Raw genomic sequence first — 15,945 nt, 5'->3', positions numbered from 1 at the left:
TTATATGATTATTTTATGCAATCGTTTAATTTCTACAATGAACGCAAAGCAGATTTTTTAAATGTATTTCTCCATAATTAATTTCTTTACTTCATAATTAATTTGAAAGGATTACCATTTGTTTGAACTCTGACCTTGTGACGTCATTTTAGCAGAGCGCGCGACAGTCAAAATCGAAACGGCAACAAGCAGGTTGGAATCGCAACGAAAATCGTTTCTTTTTCACTTATGGCCACCAAGGTTTTATCAAGTGTGAAAGAGTTTTTTAATACACTCAGGTAAGCTATACGTCTCGTCGCATTTTATTCGCTGTTAGATCATTTAAATCAAAAAGCCTTGTTTTGGTAGCCGTTAGCTGTGAAGTGTACTAAATATTGAATTTTCGTGTTTTTTTCGGTACAGAAATCTTCAAGAAGATGAAAGCAATCACTGTTACACTTATGAGGTAATTGCGTTTCCCGACGATCGTACGTTTTCGAATAGTTTTCATATTAAGTCGTGAATACCTCTTGCTTTCAGGATGAGATCCAAATATTGAAGAAGGCTGGAGATAGAATTGCCGCTCTGAATTTATTGGACTACGAGGACCAGGAAGTCTTCATTTGTGAAAAAGCCGTGAGAACTTTTTAATTTTAAGAATTTTTTGTTGACTGCCCGTAACTTAACTTATCTTTTTTATTCCTTAACTTTATTTCTGTTTGCTCATAGCTTCCTAAATTAAAAGATTCTGATGACGAGTCAACGCTTGCGACATCAATCTGCACAGACGACAATTTGTTAACCGCCCTTCAAATAGAACTGACACCACAGCCTCTCACCATCACAAAAGCAAGGTGCTTCCAGTTTGTTGGCATTTTCAAATAATCTCTTCTTCAACATTCTCTGGAAATAACAATATCTACTACTAGTGAGCTATTTTTAGAACAGGTTCACAGGCTACTCATGTGGTCCGTGGGGGCGACCCGGTGCCTGTAGTCATCATATTGGTGACTCCTGATCAAGCGTAATGAAGCAGAAAGATATTGTTTTCTTCTGTTTTTTTTTTTTTTTTAATTTTAAAGGCAGATGCTGTCCTGGTACACGTTATCTCAAAATGTCAACGTTCATGCTGTGGATGATCCTACCCTACGGCCTCTGTGGGTACGATGTGACATGTCGGATCCAGCTCGTACAACCTGGTTTGGAGCTGAAGGTGTCTGTGTGGCCAATAAAATGTCTGGTGTTAAATTATACTCTGTTACATGCAAAGGTACTGTACAAGCACGGAATGCTTAATGCATCTTGAAACAAAATGAACCTCTGTGTGACTTTTTTAAAACATGTATTCCAACATAACTGGTAGGCCCTGTGAACAAAAGTGCACTCATAACTTTAGACGAGTTGAAACGAGAGCACAAGAAAAGGCACCAACCATCCACGGTAAACCAATGTCGTACTATTCTACGTTGAGTTTGCTGTTACAAGATAGGACTCCTTTTGTGACTGCTTCTAGATGGCAATTAAAGGAAGCGCACAGTTCAACGTGTTTGGCTCCATTGTGGTTGAAGGCACAAAAATTGAATCACAAAGCAGCGTGACAGTGGATTTTAAGTGGAGCCATGTTGAGAGTGTCCTCGAGACACCCCCGCTGTCCTCCACAGCTACACTAGTAAGCTGAATTTACACTCTCATGTCTTTTCTCAAACTGTAACTAACGCACACGGTAACAAACCACTTAAAATGTTGCAGAATATTAAAGTTGCCACAGGAGACATGAGGAGCCCCATGTTTGAGATGTTCAGGGAGCTGCAGTTTCTTCAGGTATGTGTGTTCCTCCAGTAAGATGAGAATAGAGATTTGTGTTATAAAAACCTTGAAAAGCAAAAAAAATATATTTTGTAGCTGCGACAAGCAAGCGCTACAGTGAATGGGTGCATGGATATATGTGACACACCAGAAAGGAGTGTTTTTAGCAATCCTGCCAAATTTCAATGATTAAAAAAAAGCATTTTTTTTAACTGTTCCTATTCTTTGTTCGCTCAGGTTCTTGCTGATGGTTTAAGAACTGGTGGGGTAGAGTGGTTGGATCCTTTGGAAAGCAAGTCAGCAGTGGATCTGACTACGGAGTACCTTGAAGGTATTTATTTCTTTTGACAAGTTTTGCGGGTTTACCTGTAATAATACTTTTTTTTTCTTTAAGAGCTACAGAGACTCACCATGTCACAACAGGCGCAGGGTTCAAAACCACCACAGGTACAGTAAAACGAACATTTTCAGAAAATATCTATTTTTCACCTTTGGTGTGTCAATAAAATATATTTTTGAATGTAAAGAAAAAAGGTACCGGTGTATATACTTGCTTTTCATCAGCTAGTGAAAATGTATTTTAAAAAAAATATTTTATGGCACAATACACCTGTATTACTCAATTCAGTGATTCACAACCAGTGTGTTGTGGCACCTTACTGTACTATGAGAGAGCATCAAGTGGACTGTGAGAAATAATTTCACTAACTTCACTTACCGGTAATTGCTCCCCAATTTTTTTATTGAATGCAAATACTGCCAGAGATATAAAGTGACAAGCAGAACAATTAAATGCTCCCCTATTAGATAGTAGAAGGTACAATAATTGACTTGTGTACCGGTATGCATTGTATGTTGTTTTATGTTGAGAGGGAAGAAATTTCATCTGTGCTGTATGTTACACATACAGTACATTTGACAATAAAGCTTATCCAATCCGATCCAAATTTTCTTTGAGTCGATTTTTCTCATGTGAAATATGTGCCTTGGCTCAATAACGGTTGGGAAACGCTGATGTAAAGTCCACAATGTATGAACCAAGACATCAAGTAGTGTTGTCGGAGAATGAATATAATATGCCCTATTTAAAAAGAAATACCATATCAATTTCTCAATATGCCTGATTTTATAAGAGATCTTTGAACTGTTCACTGTACATTAGGTAAACAGCATTGTGTAGTTGATGGGTAGTTGGTTCACACTTGACCTTTTCACTGAGTGGGGCTGACACCCCATCCCACCTATTTATATTCTTTTGTTTGTTTCTAAAGAAAGACCCTGAAACCGACCCTGCGCTTTTTCACTCTTTCCTGGTGCGAGGTGATTTGGATTTTGTGGAGCAGCTATGGGTTCGCCTGAGAAAGAGTGAGTCAGTTCCGTCATTAGAGAAACCCAAATTCATGTGGTTGTAATACAACTCAAGCAGCGGTTAAAAAAAACAAAAACATGTTTCAGGTGTTGTGTGCTATCAAGATGTTAAAGACAGCCTCAAATTGGTCATCGAGGCCCTGACTTACGGCTACATCAAGCCGTGGGTAAGGCTCCTCTCAACTGCTTAGCAAAGAGAAATGACAGGCTGCGTTATTGACTGCCGTGTAATTTATATTATTTGTGTTGCCCCCAGATTCACAGAGACAATAGCAGCTCTCTCTGCAAGCTCATCCTGCAGTCTTACCACCAGAAGATCGAGCATGTGTCGCTTACAGGCCTCACACCTATCCAAATGTTGTTAGAAATGGGCCTTGACAAGATGAGGAAAGATTACTTCAACTACCTCGTTGGTACACTTGAAACAACAATGCAAATGAATATTTTGTACCCAAGGGATTGTCCTATTTGTCATTTATACACACATGTCATACAAAATGGAATGTGCAACCTGTATAGCAAATGCCTTGCCTTTTTACGATATTTCATCTCTTTTCCTCAGGGGAAGAATTGACAACTCCAAACAACTTGGTAAGCTTGGAGACATTTTTGCCATCGGCTGTAAAGCAGATATTGAGTATGTTTGACTCCATGCAGAGTTATTACCTGAACACAGAGGTGGATCTCCAGGAGCAGGTTATCCGACTGAGGAAACTGCACCATCTCCTGGAAGTAGTTGTGACCTGCAGAACATTCTTAGATTTGCCCTATGACAGACTCTTCCTCCTTACACAGTACGTCAAGTTTGCTCATTGCTTAAAAAAATAAAATAAAACATTGCTAAAATTTTACTCTGTGCTCTTCTCCATTGTCATAGGTTGTGTTTGCAGCACTACAAAACTTCCCCCTATAATGAGGCACATGAGTTCCAACTGCAAATCAAACCGGCATTGATCACTAATTTCTACCAGAGGTAAGGAAGCCCGCACAAATGCTGCTCCGTTGTTTCCAAACTATTTCACTTTAAATGCGCTATCCGTGGCTTGAAAAGCTCTGCCTTAGCTTTGGTTTCGTTGTCGTTCATGTAATGTCGGTTTAAATATGCTTGCAAGTTGGAAAAGTAACCTTCCACCACAACCGCATTATTAGTGAGGCGGGAATCCCTTGCAGCAACTGATGAGTGCACTGAATCAAATGAATTGATTTAAAATGTCACCTATTTTCTTATTGTGCAGCTTTTGTTTGTACATTGTTTGCATTTCAAAAAAATCTTATTCCACACCGCTAAACAAAAATGGCTGCTGATTCCATCTTAATTTATGAACAAAAGTCGATGGTACGTTCTGCCATCTAGTGGAAGAGCATGTAATTGTTCTGACTGTCACTTTACATAGCAGGCATTGATGGATGAACAAAGCGACATTATTTTTTTCAATGTCGGCATTCGCGGCACACCCAATGACCTCTGAAACCACACGGGTTGTTCCTCACGGCATTGAGACCGTGTCAGTGTTTCTATTTTGTTCACAATTACTACAGTGAGCATCCAGTTGTGTGGGGAGTGGAAGTGTCCAGTGGGCAAGGGCCTCACATGGTCAAGACATCCTTACAGGTCAGCGACAGACCACTGGTTGACCACGTCAACTTTGAAACCGGTGAGTTTGGTCCATTTCAACACGTCCAACTGAAAATGCCGGTCATGTACAGTACATTCGTGTGATTATTATTTTTTTCTATCCCTCGCGTTTCAAAACAGCAAATGAAACAGTGGGCGACGATAGCACAGAGCCTGTCTGCTTCTCCACCTTGGTGTGCTGCAGCCTTGTCAACTTTGCCTGAATTTACGGAAGGCAATAGAAGAGGCGCTTCTTTTCATTTTTATTTTTTATTTTATTTTTTTTTGTCAGGTGAATTTAGCGCCACAAAACTCGCAGGAAGAATTTTGTTCCTGGCAACTTTCACAACCTTGAAACAGGAACAAGACAGTGGGGTGGGCGTGATATTTCACAGCAATGTTTTAATGGGCAAGATTAAAAAAATGTTCATCTTTCTTTGTTATGGCGAACACTTTTTCCACATCAAATTAAAAATTCAATCAAAAAGAATGTATTTATGTGAACACACAATCCATTAAATATCTGATTCACTTCTTGTGTGAGTGGTTGTGTATTGCGGCGTTGTGACTGTGTGCACCATTTAGTTGCGCCTCTGGAGCAGGAACATGAGGAAGATGGCACTCAGTAAAATGGAGAGCGTGCAGACAGTCGGAACAACAATCTCAGTTACCATCTCCATGTGGCTGGTCAGCGGGTCTGTAAAGAACACACACTATTTAGAAACTTAAAAGCATTAGACACTGTCAAAAAAACAAAGGCACGTCGCAGCACTCAAAGGGTTTGAGTTTTTCAAATGTTTCTTATTTATCGTCCATAGTTTATCCCTTTTGAGCACAGGTGGTGTCTTACCATGTATAAGTCTTAGAATATTGGCAGCAGTACTCCGCTGATCCTCTATTAAAAAAAGAGAAATAACTCAGAGTTGATGAACAATCATCGATAACCCTTTGAGTACTGCATGCATCTAGTAGGAACTCTCGCAACAAGCAGTTTTGCACCACCGCCAGGCCACTTCCAAAATGTCATCCTGCTGTTCGATAGCCATCATCTTGTTTTGTCACTCGTAGCCGGAAATGAGGGCAAATGTTTAATCGCGGTCAGGCGGCACACTTCATGCAAGTTAATTGTTAGTGAAACGGTGAAGCGCGAGATCGCAAAAACGGCACACTTGAAGTGAAGACTTGTACCCTCAAGCAAGTTCTAAACTTCATCATGCACAGGCCAAACCCTTGGCTTTTCGGCATGATCCGTTGCCTTTCTTCTAGCTGAGGGAGGGGCAAACAAAAAAGATATCTCAGATTTCCTTTGCTAGTTTTAGTATTTCCGCGTCCTGAATTAACTTTACCTCTGCCAAGGTAATTCGTTTGTCAGGTTTACACTCTGCTGAGTGCCAATCTAGTTGGATTCATGTGTGAGGCAGTGTCGCATCGATAAAGTCAGATTGTCTTTTCTAATTCACGGTTTTCCTCTGAAGTTGGACATTTGAGGTCAGAATCTTTGTTTGTTTACCCCAGCTAGTTGAGCGGTGGTGTTATTTTATTTTTATTTTTTTATACACGGCAGACTGACCTGCAGCCAGGAGCTGGTTACTTGATGAGCAGGTCTCCATCGCCTTCCTCCTCCAGTTCTCAACCTGTAGAGAGTTGCACAGTACAAATATAATGTTTACACTGGGGTACATAATTTTTTCTTCATGTGTATTATTTTTATTCTGTTTCTTTGTTTTTAAATACATTATCCTGAGATTGGCATATACGGCGTAATAATGAGTAATTTAGACTCTTTTATTTTATTATAGCGAGTGTCTCCTACCTCTCTCTGATTGGGAAATCCATTGGAGCTGATGATGCGCTTGTAAAACTGAACGGAAGCTTTAGGATAGCGAGGCTTGTGCTTGTTCCTGAAGTCCACGTAATACAATCCAAATCTCTCACTGAAGCCTTCATCCCACTCAAACTTGTCCAGCAGGGACCAGGCGGTGTAACCTTTGACATTCACGCCATCTCTGAGCGCTGAGAGCGGGATGAGAACAAAATTCAGTTCCTTCTCATACGCAAAAGACAAATATGTGTAGGAGCTTTAGCGTGTTCACCTTTTAGCATCTCGTTGATGTAGTCTTTAAAGTACTGTATCCTCCAGACATCACACAGCTCTGTGCATTGCATCTTCTCGGATACTCCATTCTCGGTCACATAAATCATTGGGTTTCCATATTGAGTCTAAAAAAAAGGAATTCAATTAGTATTCCTTTCTCGTCTAAATAAGCTGAAACTTGCACCAGTAGTCACCTTAACAAAGTTGAGCATGCGTCGGAACCCCCACGGCACAGAGTAAAGCCACTCCGAACCAGGGTCAGGCCACTGGGGGTCAACCAGCTCGGCCAAGTCACGGTCCATGAAGAAGCTGCTGGTGCTGCGGCCCGGTGGATTATTCTTCTGGGTGATGTAGCGTGTAGTGAAGTGACTGATGCCCAGGAAGTCACAAGTACCCTTGACGTAGCTCTTCTCCTGGGGAGTGAATGTGGGCAGGCGAGATGCCCCGAGACCCTGCTGGACACTCTTCCTACCTGTGCAGAAACCCTCATAAAAAAAGAACTGAAAGAGGCCGCAGTAAAGGCCTGGAAAAGCATTTTGAATGAAATGAAGTTCAAACAAAAGGTTCTCTGTCCTGAGTTGTGAAACACATCTGATGCAAATAAAAGCTGAACTTTAGTCTCATATTCATCTTTTGATCTGAAACACAAATGTCTTAAATGGACAACAAAAACAAGACACTCAACTTTTCTGTTCCAATGCATTTGGAGGGAACTGTGGATGAGGATGCAAGATAGGTAAAAGAAAGGCCCAGCCTAAGATTAAAACTCAGAGTCTTCCTTCTGTGGGCCACTGTGCTGCCCTCTCTTGCAATAAAGCCTTTCATTCAGTTCTTTCTTGATCTCTGCTACACGAATCAAAGCATTCACCGATTGTCTCAGAAGAACTTGCAATTCTACTTGGCATTAAACTGTGATATCAACTTGCCAATGAAGTCTTTCATCACTTGAGGGTAGTCTCCGTGAAAGACGGGCGTTGCAAACCAGCCGAGGGAGAACTGCACGTATCTCTCGGCTGCTTCGATGTCCTTCTGGTTGCTGATGTCTACGGGCTCTCCCCAGTCTGCTGTCAGGGAGATGCCCACAAGACCTGCAGATGCAGGAGGCAGCGCTTTAAAAAAAACCCCAACAGATTCAGAGAAATATATGCAGTGTGCTCAGTTGAGTGATCGCCTACCATTTTGTTTCGACCTCCACTGCGTATCGTAGGTGTGCCAAACTTTGGCATGAGCCTGTGAGGGGGGAAATCACATTTGAGATAATATGTTCTAACTTCCCAGGAAGGCCTTCCCTGGTGGTCCTGATTCAAATAATCAAGATTGTCATCAGGCTTCCGCAGAGCTCGCTGATCATTTGAATCAGGTTAGGTTGGAAGAGGGAAACGTCTAAAACACAGGTTGTGGCCCTCGAGGACCGGCGTTGGACACCCCTGGCCCATGGGGCTTCACGATCAGTGGTCCTAACCAATGGAACTATATCAGCAATGGGACTGTTTCACCCACCGCTGGTCCTACCTTAATAATGTGATGGGCAGCTCGATATGCTCCAGTTCCTCTCGTCCTCAGTCCTGGGGCATGCTCACCTGTTTCATAGCCTTCCACCGCAACAGACTATATATTGATGAATATGTCAGACTTTATATTCAGCAAAAATGTCAAATCCAACTGGATGTGATGCAAGCATACCCATGGATTGCTGAATGTAATCCAATACTTGACTCGGTTGCCGAATCTTTCAAAGCACAGGTTGGCAAAGTCATTGAAATGGTTGACCATGCTTATATTCTGCCATCCGCCATATCGCTCTTGCAAGACCTCGAAAAAAACGCCCAGAATGAAGGGTCTCAATAAAGAGCATGTCTTATGGAGGGGGGGGGGGGGGGGGTTGGCGGGGTGCTCGGCTTTTTTCTATCTGTGCACCAACCTGCGGGAGATCCCAGTGATACAAAGTTACAATGGGAGTGATCTTGCTGCCCAGCAGGTGATCAATCAGATCGTTGTAGTACTGAATTCCTCTTTCGTTGATATGATCAGCTGTGAATTGAATGTGGAAAAATACATTCATCACGCGAACATTCATGAAGTACACTTGCGGGGGGGTGTGTATGTGTTGTGATGAAGAGAAGGGGAAATTTCAGCCACAGGTTTCCCCTCTACATTCGCGATTAAAGCAGAAGGAGTAAATGAGCAAATCAAAAAGAAAGTGCATGTGTTATTCATTGAAGTTGCTCACACTTGATGCCCGTGGGAATGAGTCGAGGCCAAGAGATGGAAAAGCGATAGTGGTTCAGTTTGAGCTCTCTCATCAGTGACACGTCATCCTGTAAGAAGCAACGGACTCTGTGTGTGAAACGCGGCTGGTCATCACCTTCATATCCTCCTCCTACCTTGACTTTATAATAACCCTCACAGGAGGAATCCCCCGTGTCATTTTGTTGAATTTTGCCCCTTTTGTGACTGAACACGTCCCAGATGCTCAGGCCTTTTCCATCCTTATCCCAGGCTCCCTCTGTTTGATAGGCTGAACTGCCGGCACCCCACGAAAATCCTGACAGACAAATCGATAGCGATCATTCGCCAATAAGGACACTAAGGGCTGCTGAAAATGGTTAGGGATTTGTAGTTCCGTTGGAAATGGCAATCAGCGGCTTTCTGTATCGTCTTTGCGAATTGTGGAAATAACATCGGTAGGTCAGGATGATCATACCAGCTGGAAAAGTGCCATAATAGAAGGAGCCGTGTTCGTTCTTTGTCCAGTCGAAGTCCTCAGTCGCAGACACACACAGCACCAACACAAGCACATGGCACACACCGGGGGCACAGCCAGACCACATGGTATTCTTCAGCCTGCTGCGCACTTGGGGTCTGGATCTCCTCTACTTCTGTCCACATAATTCACAATTTAGATGTACTGGATTACATTGATTTCGGCATTTTCGACAAGTCACATATTTAGACAAAGAAGACAATCAAATGAAGTGGTTAAAATGCTACTTACATGGACAAAATACACGCATATGTGTAAAATATATGACTTAACATATTCCATTTAAGATACATTTTTCAGTGCATGTACATATAAAAGTTCCCTTATCCTAACCCAATCACAAAAGGTTTGAAACAAACAACAAAATAATATCACATAATGATTAATAATTAAAATTCAGCGCCGGTGGATTTGCGTATTCCCGATTTATTTTCCTTTCTTTTTTTCCTAGAATTTTTCCAAGGCTATTTTCCACTATTTGTCATGGAAAACATGTTCATGTGTTTGAAATAATCTTTTGGGGTTGCAAATATTAACAAATAATTGTTAAAAATATATATATATAATTTATCAAGGACCACGGGCCGCCAGTTGCCCATGCCTGGCATAAAGGCATGTGATGGCGCCTGAGGGGTCCCTAATCCCAAACACTCCACTACACCCCCCCCCCCCATTCAAACTCGATGGGCTGTGAACTAATCTTGCTGAGGCTGACACAACTTTGATTTCACATCTGTAAGCAAAAACATTTTGCACATAAACGTGACATTCAGGTCCAATCATCTATCACCAACCCAACAGATATAGAAATATTTCAATGTATTTTATAGAATTTGATACAAGTGCAGATTAATGTCCACATTTTTGCTCAAGAAAATGGATACATAAACATTTTAGAACATGCCTCACATATATATCCTGACACAAACGCACCGCAATACTGTGGATTATTTTATTGTAACCTTAAGGGACAAAACGTTTGTGCAACTGTTAATATGCACCCATTATTATTATTGTTATTATAGCATCAATTTGATCCACACTTCAAGATAGGCGATGTTAAAACAATTTCACGCCAGTTCAGAAACCGCTGAAATTCAACACGTTAAGACTTAATTTCCTTGCTACACATTAAAAAAAATAATTGCAGATATATTTACAATTTCAAGATTAAAACTTTTTAAAAAACAATATTTAGACATCTTTTAAGTAAACTTAGTTTACTTATAAAATTACTTAATTATACCTTAGACTGAGAAGTATGACATCTATCTAAAAAAAAAGCTTCCAAATATGCTTCTTGAAACGACGCCTCTAAATGTAACAATCCCCAATCCAATTACCTGTCGTTTAAGAAGAGGTCATCTGTAGGAGGTATCAGGTCACTCCAGTCCCAGTGCAAATGGTTTTTTTTCCTGCTTCCTGGGACTGAGGCCCACCAAGTCGTAAAGCTGTGTACAGACGTATAGGGGAGAGCTCCCCTATTTTGGTCCACCTCCTGTCGTAGTGCACACGTGTGCAGAGCTGGTCCTGCTATGAGTTTCAAAGCTGGTCCTATTGAGGCCCGCTGCATTGTTGGAGCTGTTAGAAAATGCTGAATGGTTTGTTGGCAGAAAGTGTTTACACTGCATAACCCATTGGCCTAGAGTACAGCAAGAATTAAAACATTGCTATCGGCTGTACCGGATTTACATCGACAAATCGAACAGGAATGGTTTTGACACAATATTTTAATATGAAAATCATTTACGCTCATAATTCTCACCAAAGTCAAGTCAGTAACAAATGTAAATAAAAGTTGTCTTCTAGAACATTAAAAAAAACACATACCAAAACGTTTAATTTGTGCTTATGCTATTTTTCTATGGCCCAGCCATACCTATTAATGCTAACAGGCACGTTTCAACATTTGATTTGTGGTTTTCAGCTAAATAGTGGCACCCTATAGTCTGACTGATGGGGAAGAAGCATCTAAACATCAAAGGCTATTTTGGTGTGACGTTTCTATCTACACTTGAAACATAGATCATAAAACTTACTCACATCCTAATGCCTTTCATCAGTGGGAAGAATACGATATGAGCACCACATTTGAATCCAACAATCCCCGAACTCAGCGACAATAAATTAAATGAAAATATTCCACCGGCGGACAAATAAACACATCTATATAACGTGTTGTTGGATTGTTTAAACACTAAGGTCACGTTCCGCATCAAGGAAGTTAAGCAGCTCAGTAATCATCGTCATCTTCTTCATCATCATTCCCGTCGGGCACAAACCCAAACTCATTGTCATCGTCTTCATTCTCCTCTTCATTCTCCTCCTCTTCTTCTTCTTCTTCATCCTCATCTTCTTCCTCTTCCTCCTCCATATCATAATCAGCAGCGGTGTTCAGCAGAAGCTTGGTGCAGTTTATCTTATTTTCATCGTCGAGGTTGATGTCCTGAAGACATCAGAACAGAGGGTTGAGGATCATTGTACGTAAAAACAATATCTTGGAATCGTCTCATTAGAGTTTGCACTCTATCTGGTGAATTGGAGAGGCGCTGGTATGCTACCTCAATTTCGGGAGATGGGCATTCAGGTGCTCCTTCCTCAGTTTGAGCTCTTATGATTGATTTCAAAGCACCTTCTTCAAACTAAAACGCAGATTAAACATACAAAAATGTATCATATAAATCACACAAAAACGGTTGAAATTTCCCACACTCACCTTTAACCTGTTCAGCTGGTCTTGTAGCATGACTTTGATTTTGAGGAGAGTCTCCTCTTCCTTTTTCAACTCCTGTAGGCGGCTGTGCATTTTTACTCGTTTTATGCCAGCATTTCATAAACTGAAATTGAATTGAGATCATGAGTATATTCGACTTAATTGTTGGAGCGCATCATAAGTATAAGGCAATGCGGATCACAACTAAAGAGGAAACTAATAATTTTCCCTTTCGGTGTTGGCCAGATGATCAACCATCACATCTCTAAAGAGATGCTGCCACATTTCCTTCCATTATTACGAGAAGAGGCAGAAATTGTGGCAGGACTACCTGCGGCTGCTTGATGCCTTGAGCATCTGACAGCTCCTGGTTGAGGAAAACGTTGACATGCTGGAGCGACAATCTCCCTACTCCCCCGACCTCGCTTCTTGTCCTCATTTCTACACTCAAGAGGGTCATTAAGCGGACCCGTTTTGAAGATGGCCATAACGATGGCGATACCAAGAATTCCTGAAGAATCATGTTCAGTGCATCTCCAGTTCCTCGAGAGACGTATCCTCCCTATTTTAGATCTCTCTCTACTACAACACACCTGATTCAAATGATTAGCTCAGCGGCGAGCTCTGTAGAAGCCTGAAATGATCACAATCAATAGAATCAGGTGTTTTGGAATAGGGAGAGATCTAAAGCAGGCAGAATATAGCTCCCTGGAGAGTTCCCTACCCCTGCTTTAGGTAATTTCTTCAATGGGAAAAATCATGCCGTATGGATTTGGAATATATCATCCGTGACACCAGTAATGAAACATTTTTTGATACAGCTTACATGCCATCACAACTGAGGTGTTCCTACAGAAATGCTATGAACAGGCAATGACTTTGAACATGAGCAATATAATTAGAAAGCTATATTGTTCAATAAGTACAGCTTACTGTGCAATGTAAATGTATGCAGAATGCAGTTGTACAATAGTGCAATGTGATGATTAAATATATACAGAGCTTCAGATGAATGATGGATGCCGGAAACGAGCATGAATATAAATGATGGCATTCTTTTCCACACGTAAACACGGAACAAAGAGGCAATGGAGCGATTTGTATAACTGGCTATTATTAATAGCGTTGCATTCTGTAGCATTACGCGCCATTCAATCTTCACGAGTAAAAATGTGCAGTATAACAACTGTGACGTTGCAGAAAACGGATTTAAAGATGGAAATAAAATCTGTTCGGAATTCGGAATAAATGTAGTCGGCAAAATAACGTCGTGATGCTCATACATTTTTAAAACTGGAACATTAACATTACCTCTCTTGCCCGTCGTGTTCACAGCTGCATATTAACGGAGAACTAGATGACGGAAGAAAAACGGTGGCAAGTAGTCTGTTTTGGAAATAGCGATAGAGTATATGAAGCAGACGACAAGAGCAACCCCGCTTCCTGTTTACTTCCCGTATTCATGCGTCACTTCCGTGTATTTGCCATTCCAATCGAATTTTCATTATCACCAGAGTTTCTGGACTTGCATCTTTACATTCGAAGGGATCAATTACTTTTTGAGGACTTTATTCACCTGTCAAAGAAGAATATGATTGACGAATTAAAACACATTTGACATTTCTTTACATTCTTCACCCTTTTAATAGTTTATTTTGACCTTTCTCTACATCCTTCATATTTTCAACCCTTACATTTGAGTAATTTAGGGCTGAAACCGAACATGTTTACCGAACGAATAATTAAATTTTCTGACATTCTAAATGTACGTAAATGTAGCGTCAGATTTGCTTGAAGTTTGGTGACATCACGTGGTAAAAAACGGTAACGAGCAATTGATACCGAAGTGCTCGTCTTCAACTCTTTTTTTTTACACGGTAAGAAATCTTCACCTGACTTCATCGCAGCAAAAAGTTAAGTAAAAACTGTCATGTTTATTTGAGAGGAAACAATTTTATCGCCTCGGTAGTAAAATGTAAATTTTAAACTTGTTTTTGTGCAGGAACTGTCAATGCATGTCCACGTGTTTCCCAAACTAAAGTGTCAAGTGGTGACATTATGGCATTAGGAACGCTAATTTGTAGCAAATCTCCAGTAATTCTTGATTTTAACCCTACTCATAAACTAAAAGGGTCACCCAAGCTAGACCTCAGAAGACAGGATTTGCTAGCTCATGCTCCTTTCACCTTGTTGCATCGTATGCTCAGTTGTACCTGCTAATTGTCACGTCCCCAGGATTGCAAGTGAACACAATACCAACTTGTAAATTACATTCGATTTTCTGAGGAACACATCATGATTGTCCTCCTTTCCTCTACAGGCCTGCATACAAAATCTTCATCCCTCTTCATTCTCCATTACATTGAAAGAGAACAAGTACTTGACAGTTCACTATCCTTTCACTCCCACATCAATAACATTACCCGGTCCGCTCATTTCCACCTTCGCAATATAAACCGCCTCCGTCCCTCACTCACTCCGCACACCACCGCTATCCTTGTTCACAGTCTCGTCACTTCCCGTATTGACTACTGCAACTCACTCCTCTTCGGTGTCCATCAAAAATTCCTCCATAAACTTCAACTTGTTCAGAATTGAGCAGCCCGGATCATCACGAGAACCCCCTCCTTCCATCATATCACCCCCATCCTCCGACAGCTCCACTGGCTTCCTGTCAAACTTGGAATCAACTTCAAAATACTTCTCTATACATTCAAAGCCATCCATAACCTTGCGCCCCCCCTATCTGTCAGATCTTCTTCAAATCTCCATTCCCTCTCGCTCACTCAGGTCCTCATCCTCCCTCCGCCTTTTTCTACCCTCTGCCCGTCTCAGTACAATGGGGTGCAGAGCCTTCAGTCGCTCTGCCCCCAAACTCTGGAACTCACTTCCTCCCAACATTCGTAATATTGACTCTCTTTCCTTATTCAAAACCCAGCTCAAAACCCACCTATTCAAACTTGCCTACCCGCCTTAAATCTTTCTTTCTTTATTTATTATTTTATCTGTGTCTTCCTATTGGTCTTGGCTGTACAGTGTCCTTGAGTGTTGTGAAAGGCGCTTACAAATGTGATGTATTATTATTATTATTATTATTATTAAGTAAAAAGGTAATAAATCACAGATGTGCTCGTTAATGTGAACAAGATCTGTTAATCAGTCACCAAAATATTTTAGAGGAGCATAGCCTATTAGGTTCTTTATAGGATTCCTTGGCAAAGTCATTCCAGATGTGAGCATTAATAATCACAGCACACTGGCACAACTGGAGACTCGCCAAAGCCCCGCCCTGAGGAACAATAAACTTGTCTCTCTTCTTATTCGTGTCAACCTAAGTGTTAGAAGTACCGTAGTAGCTTCGCAAAACCTCCCGATCATTCCACATTTAACAAGAGTCTTCTGATATCCTCTCTCAATGTTTGGATCTACACATTATGCAAAATATTGCATATAGTATTCTTTTAATTTTTTCAGGGTGGTGGGGGGCAGTGGAGCCTCTAAAGTTGAACCACTCTAAAGTCATATAAGCTGGAACTTTGCCAATGTTTTCCAAATGTTAAATTGAGAACTATAGGGCACAAATGCTATGTGACCTCTCTTCATCA

At 41.0% G+C, this 15,945-nt stretch overlaps 3 protein-coding genes across 8 annotated transcripts; 1 reads left to right on the top strand and 2 right to left on the bottom strand.

Annotated features, from left to right (window-relative positions):
* The first annotated feature begins 123 nt into the window (after positions 1-123).
* On the top strand, positions 124-5,302 carry zwilch (zwilch kinetochore protein). 2 transcript variants are annotated; one of them, XM_052062269.1, is made up of 18 exons: positions 124-278; positions 403-445; positions 520-615; positions 709-833; positions 1,062-1,249; positions 1,343-1,419; positions 1,493-1,648; positions 1,729-1,800; positions 2,023-2,116; positions 2,180-2,232; positions 3,057-3,150; positions 3,241-3,320; positions 3,410-3,566; positions 3,716-3,744; positions 3,811-3,947; positions 4,031-4,126; positions 4,693-4,808; positions 4,922-5,302. In XM_052062269.1, the coding sequence occupies exons 1-18, from the start codon at positions 229-231 to the stop codon at positions 4,990-4,992; spliced, it is 1,734 nt and encodes a 577-aa protein (XP_051918229.1). In that variant the 5' UTR covers positions 124-228; the 3' UTR covers positions 4,993-5,302. The 2 variants fall into 2 exon arrangements, with proteins under 2 accessions (XP_051918229.1, XP_051918228.1); XM_052062268.1 differs by having other exon boundaries at positions 4,910-5,302.
* lctlb (lactase-like b) lies at positions 5,139-11,196 on the bottom strand. 5 transcript variants are annotated; one of them, XR_007961922.1, is made up of 16 exons: positions 10,971-11,196; positions 9,568-9,742; positions 9,248-9,408; positions 9,094-9,181; positions 8,785-8,894; positions 8,547-8,675; positions 8,376-8,471; positions 8,039-8,093; positions 7,786-7,951; positions 7,058-7,331; positions 6,862-6,988; positions 6,582-6,781; positions 6,339-6,402; positions 5,957-6,034; positions 5,619-5,663; positions 5,368-5,465 (listed from the first exon to the last, which is right to left on the bottom strand). XR_007961922.1 is itself a non-coding variant. In XM_052062267.1 (15 exons), the coding sequence occupies exons 2-14, from the start codon at positions 9,692-9,694 to the stop codon at positions 5,970-5,972; spliced, it is 1,662 nt and encodes a 553-aa protein (XP_051918227.1). In that variant the 5' UTR covers positions 9,695-9,742; positions 10,971-11,196; the 3' UTR covers positions 5,139-5,465; positions 5,957-5,969. The 5 variants fall into 5 exon arrangements, 4 of the variants coding, with proteins under 4 accessions (XP_051918227.1, XP_051918223.1, XP_051918224.1 ...); XM_052062267.1 differs by lacking the exon at positions 5,619-5,663 and having other exon boundaries at positions 5,139-5,465; XM_052062263.1 differs by lacking the exon at positions 5,957-6,034 and having other exon boundaries at positions 5,139-5,465.
* A 143-nt stretch (positions 11,197-11,339) lies between these two features.
* snapc5 (small nuclear RNA activating complex, polypeptide 5) lies at positions 11,340-13,814 on the bottom strand. Its single transcript, XM_052062273.1, has 4 exons — positions 13,652-13,814; positions 12,344-12,464; positions 12,189-12,269; positions 11,340-12,073 (listed from the first exon to the last, which is right to left on the bottom strand). The coding sequence occupies exons 2-4, from the start codon at positions 12,431-12,433 to the stop codon at positions 11,861-11,863; spliced, it is 384 nt and encodes a 127-aa protein (XP_051918233.1). The 5' UTR covers positions 12,434-12,464; positions 13,652-13,814; the 3' UTR covers positions 11,340-11,860.
* Positions 13,815-15,945: the final 2,131 nt, after the last annotated feature.

Source organism: Hippocampus zosterae, chromosome 3 (assembly GCF_025434085.1).
Source record: "Hippocampus zosterae strain Florida chromosome 3, ASM2543408v3, whole genome shotgun sequence".
NCBI lineage: Eukaryota > Metazoa > Chordata > Actinopteri > Syngnathiformes > Syngnathidae > Hippocampus > Hippocampus zosterae.
This window is presented reverse-complemented; position numbering and strand designations above follow the sequence as displayed.

Bases quoted from the DNA above. Each gene is read 5' to 3' on its own strand.
- zwilch (XM_052062268.1), top strand. From the start codon at position 229: ATGGCCACCAAGGTTTTATCAAGTGTGAAAGAGTTTTTTAATACACTC. The intron at 3,567-3,715 runs GTACACTTGAAA...TCTTTTCCTCAG, and splicing joins TTACTTCAACTACCTCGTTG to GGGAAGAATTGACAACTCCA. The intron at 3,745-3,810 runs GTAAGCTTGGAG...GACTCCATGCAG, and splicing joins TGACAACTCCAAACAACTTG to AGTTATTACCTGAACACAGA.
- snapc5 (XM_052062273.1), bottom strand. From the start codon at position 12,433: ATGCACAGCCGCCTACAGGAGTTGAAAAAGGAAGAGGAGACTCTCCTC. The intron at 12,270-12,343 runs GTGAGTGTGGGA...TCTGCGTTTTAG, and splicing joins ACCAGCTGAACAGGTTAAAG to TTTGAAGAAGGTGCTTTGAA. The intron at 12,074-12,188 runs GTAGCATACCAG...TGATGTCTTCAG, and splicing joins GCCCATCTCCCGAAATTGAG to GACATCAACCTCGACGATGA.
- lctlb (XM_052062263.1), bottom strand. From the start codon at position 9,694: ATGTGGTCTGGCTGTGCCCCCGGTGTGTGCCATGTGCTTGTGTTGGTG. The intron at 9,409-9,567 runs GTATGATCATCC...TTTGTCTGTCAG, and splicing joins TTATGGCACTTTTCCAGCTG to GATTTTCGTGGGGTGCCGGC. The intron at 6,782-6,861 runs GTGAACACGCTA...TCCCGCTCTCAG, and splicing joins CATCAACGAGATGCTAAAAG to CGCTCAGAGATGGCGTGAAT.